Source organism: Trichechus manatus, unplaced genomic scaffold, assembly GCF_000243295.1.
Source record: "Trichechus manatus latirostris isolate Lorelei unplaced genomic scaffold, TriManLat1.0 scaffold00156, whole genome shotgun sequence".
Classification (NCBI taxonomy): domain Eukaryota; kingdom Metazoa; phylum Chordata; class Mammalia; order Sirenia; family Trichechidae; genus Trichechus; species Trichechus manatus.
Genome location: NW_004444092.1, coordinates 1556657 through 1566603, shown reverse-complemented (window position 1 = coordinate 1566603; position 9947 = coordinate 1556657). Strand labels below are relative to the sequence as shown.

Sequence of the window (9947 nt, the reverse complement as noted above, 5' to 3'; positions counted from 1 at the left end):
TCTTTTTCTACCCTAATTGCTCTGGCTAGGACCTCCAGCACAATGTTGAATAAGAGTGGTGATAAAGGGCATCCTTGTCTGGTTCCTGTTCTCAAGGGGATCTACTTTATTTATTTATTTTATTGTACTTTAGGTGATGGTTTACAGAATAGTTTCTCATTGCTTTATTTTTAAAAGATAAAAAATCATAGCTGTGATTTTTTATTCTAGCTTGTGTCTACCAGGTTCTGGATGGATACTAGCCTATAGGGAATCTTTGAGTGGATCCTGCCTTACAAACATGAGATTTTTAAAAAGGGATAGTGCCTTTGAGTGAAGAAAACGGCTTTCAGGCAGCTTCGGTGTTGTGCCAAGACTTACAGCTTGCTGGGTGGAGCTTGGTCTGGCCTGGATTTCAGTCCTTATTTATCCCTTCAGCCCTAGTGTCTTAATACTTGCTTAGTATTCAAACTGTTCAACCAAAAATGGCAGCACAAGGCAGGTTATCTTTAAATGTTCAACATTTCTAACTACTGAATACAAATTATCTATAATTATACATTGTGCCCTTTCCTTTCAAAAACATGTTTCTGTTAAATTGGAGAAGCCCTTAAAATTAGTTTATGTCCTAAAGTTTGGTTATAAGTTAGGTGTCTGAAAGCCAGGATATATTTTTCCACTGAAACTTAATTTTGTGGAATCTAGTTTCCCTATAACAGTGAGATAGACTCCAAGCACTGTGTGTAGCTGTCTTTCTATAGGAAATACTGTTGAGGGTTCTGTCTTGGGACAACAGCATATCTCCCATCTTGTTCTTATATCAGAAATAAAGAATTATTGGAATTTCCAGCTATAGCTGATGCTTGTACTTGCATCTTGGTGCAAAGGTGTCTGTAGGTAAGAAGGATTAACTAAGGAAACCAGATCTCTTGCTAGTAATAACCTGTAATATTTTTCCTGGTTTTAGGTGGCTCTCTTCTCTCCCTCTTCTTTTCCTTCTTCATCTTCCTCTCTTTTTCCTTTTCTTCCTGAAGCCCCAGGATCTTGAATATTTCCCCTTCAGTCCCTGAGGCAAGAACTCAGTAAGTCTTTTGAGGCTAAGAATTTTATTTTGTTTTGAAATGCTGTCAGTAGTAGGGGAAACAAGCAGTGCAAAAATAGCAAATAAACAAGGCAGCTTTACCAAGTTTCCAAAGAATTACAATAAAATGTGTTCCTAGTTCTCAGATTTTAAGTGGAGCCAGTCCATGTTTTTCTTAATCTGATTCCACAACTGTTTTAGTCTTTTCTTCGTGTTTATGCTAATTATTCCCTCTACAATTATTTTTCCTCCTTTGTGACCCAGGGTCACTTACTCCCTATTTTTGTTAAACCTTGGAGCTAATGTGGTTGGGACTCTTTTCATATTTAAAGAAGTCTTTCTTCTTCCCTCTTGATTTTTTCTTAATGCCACAGAATAGCTGATAAATATTTAGAAATACAAAGTAAACTTTATCTATAGTTTAGTTGAAAAATCTACATTTAGTATCACTTAATATCCTTCCCTCCCCCCCTTTTTTTTTTAATTGTAGTAAATGTATATGTAACAAAACACTTGACATTTCAGCAGTCTTCAAGTGCACAGTTCACTGGCATTAATTTTTTTATGTTCGTGTTGTTCAACCAATACCCTCATCTGTTCCAAATTTATACTATCACCCTTAACAGAAGCTTACTGTCCGCTAAGCATTGAATCACTCTTTAAAGGAAGGTTATGTTGGCTATTGCATCATCATAATTAGAGTGGGTAGGCTCACTGAAGTGAGGACCAAAAGCTTCTGCATGATGTGATGGAATGTGGGCTTAGAGAGGCTGTTTTGGGCAGAGGTTCAGAGTTGTAGATGAGGTGAGAGGGATGTGTGCAGAGAAGGATTACAACTTCCTTTTGCCATTTCCTCCCAGAGACACTTTGTGTTTACTCTCACCTGAACTGAGGTTGGGGAGAAGAGATGACTTCAGATAACCGTGGACTCTTTGGCATCAAAGGGAAAGCCTAAGCAAAAGATGTGGAAAGCGAGAGTACTTGCAGATACTTTGTTTTGTAGGCATGCCTTTCTTCTTAATGTGGTGTAAATAATACAGGAACCACTTCTTTCTGAAGCAAAGGAGGACTTATAGGGTAATAATCTTGCTTCCGTTTCCCATACTTCTTGATTTAAATTTGTAATGTTCCAAGTATTTGTATATTTAGGAGGATGTGTTTCCCTTATACTTTAATCCCTACTGAATTGTAAAATAAGAGCATTACATGTTACATTCCAAAGGTGAACAGTGTTGTGAAAACTATAAGGTTGCATTATTTAAGCTGGTATCCTAAGCAAAGTAAAGTATGCAGCATAATGTATGTTTTTATTTTGGGGGTTTGTAAGACCAGCTTGGAACAAAAAGTTTTCTGGCTTATTTTGATGTCTCAGAGGCCTTTAAAATAGAGTGAGTAGGAGTGAACAATTTTAAGGTTATTTTTATTTTGTTTTTTAAAGATTATTTTAAAAATGAATGAATACAAATTGGCTTGATTAACCTCTAGGCATTGTGGGCTCTTCTATGCAAGTTCTTTTTGGTTTTGAATCATCATTAAAACATCATAATATTCAGAAAACACTTAACTTTATAGCTCTATGCTAATTAAATGGCTTGTTCAATTTGAAATCCTATTTGTTTTTTATCATAGGAATAATGTAATGATCACCTAATTTTGATTCCTTTTCTCATGTAAGTTAATGTTCTCTAGAAGAAAACGATGTTATTTCAACAGAGAGCAGGGAACTCAAATAATAATGTAGGTAATTTTACTGGTACATCTTTTGCAAGGACATTGTGTTGAGAGGTCTATAAGCTACAAAGAACTTTAAAAGACTAAAGGGATGTAAAGGTCTTAATATAGTAGGAAGAGTATATATTATTTCTTTGCCTGAGTGTTTTATATCCTTCCATGATGTTTCTTTTTTGCTATTGCCACAGGTAAAAACAAAAGTTTTCCTAACAGCCTTATATATTTTTTCCCTCAAGCTTTTATTGGCTTTAATAGTAATTGTTTATTGTTATTACCATGGTTATTCAAGGTAAGTATTTAGATAATATCATAATACATTGTATTTTTCTGTCTCTCTGAGGAAATCAGTATATTTTTTACTGACTTTGTATCTATACTTTGCCTATTAGATAACATAAAACTAGGTCCACCGTAAGTGTTCTGGGAACAGTTGTTAATTGATTAACGTCATCTTTTCTACAATTGAAAATAATACCAATATTAAATGACTTCCCCAAAATTGCTAGTGGTTCTGTTTAAAATGCTCAGGAGTTTTTTACTCCTGATTTAGTATACTTTAAGCATATTACACATCACCTAAAATATATAGGTGAATATGAATTACAAGGCTTATTGTAGTAATGACTTTTCTCTTAAGCCTGGGAGTGTGACCCTTCCATTTAGGAGAGAATATACTTGTAATCGACTCAATGGCAACACGTTTATACTCTAAATTATATTTGTTTTTAAAAGTTTTGTGACTAATTAGTAATATATGATAAGATATTAAATGCTAATAAGGTGCTAGTACTAAATTGCTTTGATTTTCACCATGGTGGGATTTTGAATTTTAAAGTGTTTAGTAATTGATAAAACAGATCTATTTTGTTTATGTTAGACCAGAACTTAGAAACTAATTTGGCCCCTGTATTAAGAGATCATGTTTGACTTCAGTCAGTAGGCATGTGAAATATTAGTTTTTCACCTTAAAACAGGTTTTTAAAAAGGAAGATATTTCTGATGTTACAGAGGTAAAATCTGAAATAATTTGGAGAAATTAGTCTACATATTTACCAACAACATTTTCAAATTACAGAAGTGAAGCATTTGTAGAATATATTTATTTCTCATTTTCAGTACTCTTAATCATAAAAACTTGGAAGAATAAATCATTGTGGTGAAATATCTTTTCTTGAACCCTTTGAGAAAAATAATTCATTTATTAACTTAAAGAAATAAATACTTAAAAATTGGTATTCACTTTTGTTGTCTTCTTGCTTTCCCTTCTCCCCGCCAAGCAGATTGCCAAACTGAGGCAACAACTACAGCGCAGTAAACAGAGCAGCCGTCACAGTAAGGAGAAAGATCGTCAGTCACCTCTCCATGGCAACCATGTAGCAATCAGTCACACTCAGGTAGGCTAACTTCTTGTCCAGATTTGAATAGTTGCTTTTTGTTCCTCATGAAGAACGAATACATTATTTTACGATTAAAAAATAATTTAATAATGTAAATGCTTAGCTCTACTAACTGCTGCTGTTTCTTAAATTGTTGTAAGAGGTATTGTGTTTTGTTTTAAACCATATGCTTAACCTTCTCATTTAATAACAAAGATAACAGAGTCTGTTGATCTCGAGGATGATACTAACCTGGGCTGAAATCCTAGCTCATTCATTTACTGAGCAACTATAGATCTTATCTCATTTAATACTCTTTAACAGTTCCTTAATCAGTTTGTCTCTGTAACACTTTGTATTTTACATATGAAGAAATGTGAGGATAAGAGATTTTTTTCCCAGAAACATGTATTAACATATCCTGTGAAACAAAATTTGGGAAATGCTGCTCTAGACCAAGTTCACTCATGAATGTTGATGTAAATCTTAACAAATATAGTAGTGTAGCAAAAGAAGCCCAAGTAATGTATCAAAACAAATGTAAGCATGGTTCAACCTTGTTGGTTTCCATTGAGCCTGCTCTGACTAATGATGACTTTATGTATAACAAAATGAAACATTACTCAGTCTTGCACCATCTTCATTATTGTTGGTATGTTTGAATCCATTGTTTTGGTTGTTGTGCCAGTTCATCTTACTGAGAGTTTCCATTGTTTTTTGTTGGTCCTCTTCCAAACATGATGTCCTTTTCTAGCAATTGATCTTTCCTGATGGTATGTTCAAAGTAAGCAAGTCAAAGTTTCATCATCCTCAGTTCTAAGGACTATTCTGGTTGTATTTCTTCTAAGACTGATTTGTTGGTTCTTTCGGCAGTCCGCAGTATATTTGGTATTCTTCTCCAACACCACAGTTGGCATGTATCAATTCTTCTTCTGTCTTCCTTTTTCATTATCTAGTTAGGAAGTGTATTAATGTAGTTTGCTGCATCTGAAAGTCAAAATAGAAAATCATTTGATTTTCTAAATGCTGACCAACACTTGATAAAACTTAATATCCCTTTGTGGTTTAAAAAAAAAAAAAAAAACTATTATTAAACTAAAAATAGGACATTTTCTATTGTCACTAAGAGCACATGTAGTGAGACCCTAGCAATATGTATTGCAAGCGTTACTGTTAAAATAAAGAATAAGTCACAGATGACTGTAATTGCTGCTAATATTTGCTACTAATTTAAAAGTTCTAGACGAGGCAGTAAGAAAAAGAAACAATTGGTATCACTGTTTGTATGTGATGTTGTATATTTAGAAAATCAGAATCAATGAACTAAACTATTAAAAATACTGACGATACCACCAAATGTTGATGAGGATGTAGAACAACTAGAAGAGTCAGATGTTGCTGGTGGGAACACAAAATGGTACAGCTACTTTGGAAAACAATTTGACATTTTCTTAAAAAGTTAAACCTACCCTTACCATAAAACTAAAAAACCCAAACCCGTTGCCATGGAGTCAATTCTGACTCATGGCGATCCTATGTGTGTCAAACTGTGCTCTGGAGGATTTTCAGTGGCTGTGATCTTTCAGAAGTAGATCAGCAGGCCTTTCTTCCAAGGCACCTCTGGATGGATTCAAACCGCCCGCCTTTCAGTTAGCAGCTAAGCGTTTTAACCCTTTGTGCCATCTAGGGTCTCTAGCAGTTACCATACAACCCAGAAATTCCACCATTTGATATCTCTTCAAGAGAAATGAAAGCATATATCTACACAAAGACTCGTACATGAATGTTCATGGAAACAACTAAATATACATCGACTAGTGAATGACTAACCATAACGATATATCCATACAATGGAATACTATTTACCTGTTCACCATGGATGACCCTGCTGGTATTTAAATACCAATGGCATAGCTTCCAGAATCACAGCATCACGCAGACCACCACAGTATGACAAACTGACAGATGGGTAGTGGTATGTATGTATAACTAAGAGATAATTATTTTTCAGCATTATCACAATTCCCAAGAATTTAATCTTAATTGGGAACAAACTACTGATACATACAACATAGCTGAATCTCAAAAGCATCATACTAAGTGAAAGAAGCCAAGGAGTAAAAGGCTACAACATACTGTATGAGTCATTATATTATATTCTAAAAATGGTAAAATTATAATGACAAAGTATTGGGGGAAGGGATTGACTGGAAAGAGGCCTAGGAAATTTTTTTGGATAATAAAACGTTCTAAAATGTGATTGTACTGATAATTACATGACTTTGTATATTTAACAAAGCTCAATGAGCTCCTCCCTTAAAAAGAGAGGATTTTATTGTATGCAAATTATACCTCAGTAAAGCTGTTAGAGAAACAGACAACTGGCAAACCTCAGACATTTCAAGTGAAAATTCACATATGCCTTTCTTTTTCATCTTAATCTTGTTGAATTAGCATATTATCTATTGCAAGCACTTTTCCTCTAGGAGTTCAGTGTACTTATACTAGCTCCATTGACTCGACATAAAAAAAAAAGACATGCACTTGTTCTCAATTTAGATTAAATTTTCTGGTATTGTGATTATGCTTAAAAATAATTTTGTGTTAGCTGTATATACTTAATACCACCCGTCTGTCAGTTTGTCATACTGTAGTGGCTTGCACAATGCTGTGATTCTGGAAGCTATGCCGCCGGTATTTAAATACCAGCAGGGTCACACATCATGGCCAGGTTTCGGTGGAGCTTCCAGACTAACAGACTAGAAAGGAAGGTCTGGTGATCTGCTTATGAAAATTAAACAGTGGAAACCTTATAGATCACAGTGAACATTGTTTGACTCACTTGACTTTGGACACACCATTAGGAGAGATCAATGGCTGGAGGACATCATCTTTTCAGAGAAGTAGAAGTCCAATGAGAGCAAGACCCTGAGTGAGATGGATTGGCACAGTAGCCACAACAATGGACGATGGACTTGAACATGCTGGCAATCATGAGGATGATGCAGAACCAGGCAGCATTTCCTTCTGTTATACATGAGGTCACCATAAGTCAGAGTCAACTCAATGGCAGCAGTCTGTCTGTGCATACTGAAATATTTGTAGATAAAATGTGAAGTCTAGAATACTCCAGCAACATCAACAAAAAAAAGATGAAACAAGATTGGCAAATGTTGATCATTGTTGAAGCTGGATGATGTGCCCATTAGGGTTCATTATGCTATTCTAATTATATTTATGTTTGCGTTTTCCATAATAAAAAGGGGGAGGGGCAGACTGATAAGTTAATGAGATGATTCAGTAAAATATAAACATACAAAAATCAGTAGTTTTACACTAACAATAACAAGTTAGAAAATATAATTTTAAAAAAATGCCTGGATTTAAACTTAAAAGAAATATGCAAACTTTAAGACTTTATTGAGGATATGAAATAGAAAGTAGAGACATAAATATAAAGCCTTAACACATTCATCAATGGGAAGACAATATTTTTGAAATACCACTTTATCCCAAATTAATGTACAAAATGAGTTCCAGTGGAAATTCACAAGCAATTGTTTTTATTATTTGAACAGTTGTTTCCAAAGAGCACATGGAAAAAGTAATGTCAACTGATAGAAAAGAAAATTTGAAAAACTTCCCCTACAGGACAGGATACTAAGATGTACTGTAAAATTAGGGGCAGTTAAAGTATAGCTCTTGTTATAGACATTATCAGATAACAGCTCAAGGAAATCAGTGATAGAATTCATAATAAAGAAGTAGGGTAGTTGGATTGCTATATGGGAGAGTATAGTAAGTTTTCTTCATCATATAATACACAGAAAATATCATTATAAGTATTTAAATATGAAACATAAAACCATAAAAGTACTAAAAGAAAAATACTTTATACTAAAAGAAACAGTAAATGTATGACAGAGTTAAAGCTATAATATGAAAACTCTTAAGCATCAGTAAGAGACAAAGGACAGGAACACGCTGTAATTCACATATAACAGAAGCATAGCACTTGGTATGGGAAATATTATTAATGTGTTAACCAGTGATTAGCAGTCCATCTCATTATGAATCAAGGCAACTTCAGTCATTCAGTATAAGATACAATCATACATTGTCGAAATCGACTCGACGGCAGCAGATTTGGGCTTTATTGGTTTGGAATTTTTACCTTACGTCTTTACTTTAAAACCTAACTTTATATATGTGCATCTGAATTTATATTGTATTTGAAATATCAAAAAACTGTTTATTAAGTTTAGATTTGAAGATTTACCCTACTCTTTAGTTCTTGATTTCTTTGACCATAAATAATTTGACACCATCTTATCTTCTGTCTTCTAGGCTACTGGATCAAGATCAGTCGCTATGCCACTGTCAAATATATCAGTGCCAAAATCATCTGCTTCACGTGTGCCCTGCAATGTAGAAGGAATAAGTCCTGAATTAGAAAAGGTATTCATTAAAGAAAATAATGGGAAGGAGGAAGTGTCTAAGGTAAGGTTGCAAGGAACTTTTGAAAACTTTTTTTCTTTAATATTGTGAACTATCGCAAATGTACTTTTTTTGGTAATAGATTTATTGAGATAGAAGGAGCCCTGGTGATGCAGTGGTTAAGTGCTTGGCTGCTAACCAAAAAAGGTCAGCAGTTTGAATCCACCAGCCGCTCCACGGGAGAAAGATAATGGCAGTCTGCTTCCATAAAGATTACAGCCTTGGAAATCCTGTGGGGGCAGTTCTACCCTGTCTTGTAGGGTCACTATGCATTGGAATGGACTTGTCGGCGATGTGATTTTTTTTTTTTCCTGGTTGAGATATAATTCAAATACTGTACAATCCAGCTATTTAAAGCATACAATTCAGTGAATTTTAGTATATTCATAGAATTGTGCAGCCATCACCACAGTCAATTTTAGAACATTTCCATCATTCCAAAGATAAAACTGATACATACCCTTTAGTAGTCATACCTGTTTCCCTCCAACCGCTCAGTCCTAGGCAACCACGTCTATTTTCTGAATCTGTGGATTTGCCAGTTTTGGACATTTCATATAAATGGAATCATAAACAATATGTGGCCTTCGTGACTGGCTTCTTTCACTTAGGATAATGTTTTTAAGGTTCATCCATATTGAACCATATATCAGTATTTCATTCCTTTCTGTTGCCAAATAATCCTCAGTTGCTTATGCCACATTTCATTTATCCATTCATCAATTGACAGAATTCGAGTTGTTTCCACTTTTTAGCTGTTATGAATAATGCTGCTAGGAACATTTATGTACAGGCTTTTGTATGAACATATATTTTCATTTCTCTTGGATGTATATCTAGGAGTAGAATTGCTTGGTCTTCTGGTAACTATGTCTGATCATTTGAGGAATTGCCAGACTGTCTTCCAAAGTGGCTGCACCATCTAACGTTCTTACCACCAGTGTATGAAGGTTTCACTTTCTCTACATCTTCTCCAACACTTGTAATTATGTGACTTTTTGATTATAGCCATCTTAGTGAGTGTGAAGTGGTATCTCATCGTTATTGATTTGCATTCCCCAGATGACTAATGATGTTGAGCATCTTTTCATGTGCTTATTGGCCATCGTCTGTCAGTTTGTCATACCGTGGTGGCATGCGTGTTGCTGTGATGCCGGAAGCTATGCCACTGGTATTTCAAATACCAGCAGGGTCACCCATGGTGGACAGGTTTCAGAAGAGCTTCCCTGTCTAAGACAGACCGGGAAGAAGACCCTGGTGATCTACTTCTGAAAAAATTGACC

At 34.8% G+C, this 9947-nt stretch overlaps 1 protein-coding gene across 1 annotated transcript in view; it reads left to right on the top strand.

The window, feature by feature from the left end:
- The window catches only part of GLCCI1 (glucocorticoid induced 1), a 113310-nt gene that overhangs the window by 79713 nt on the left and 23650 nt on the right, over window positions 1–9947 (top strand). The window contains exons 5-6 of the mRNA XM_012558299.1: window positions 4072–4185; window positions 8515–8667. Of these exons, the coding sequence (XP_012413753.1) occupies window positions 4072–4185; window positions 8515–8667 (267 nt within the window). The remainder of the gene's footprint in view (window positions 1–4071; window positions 4186–8514; window positions 8668–9947) is intronic.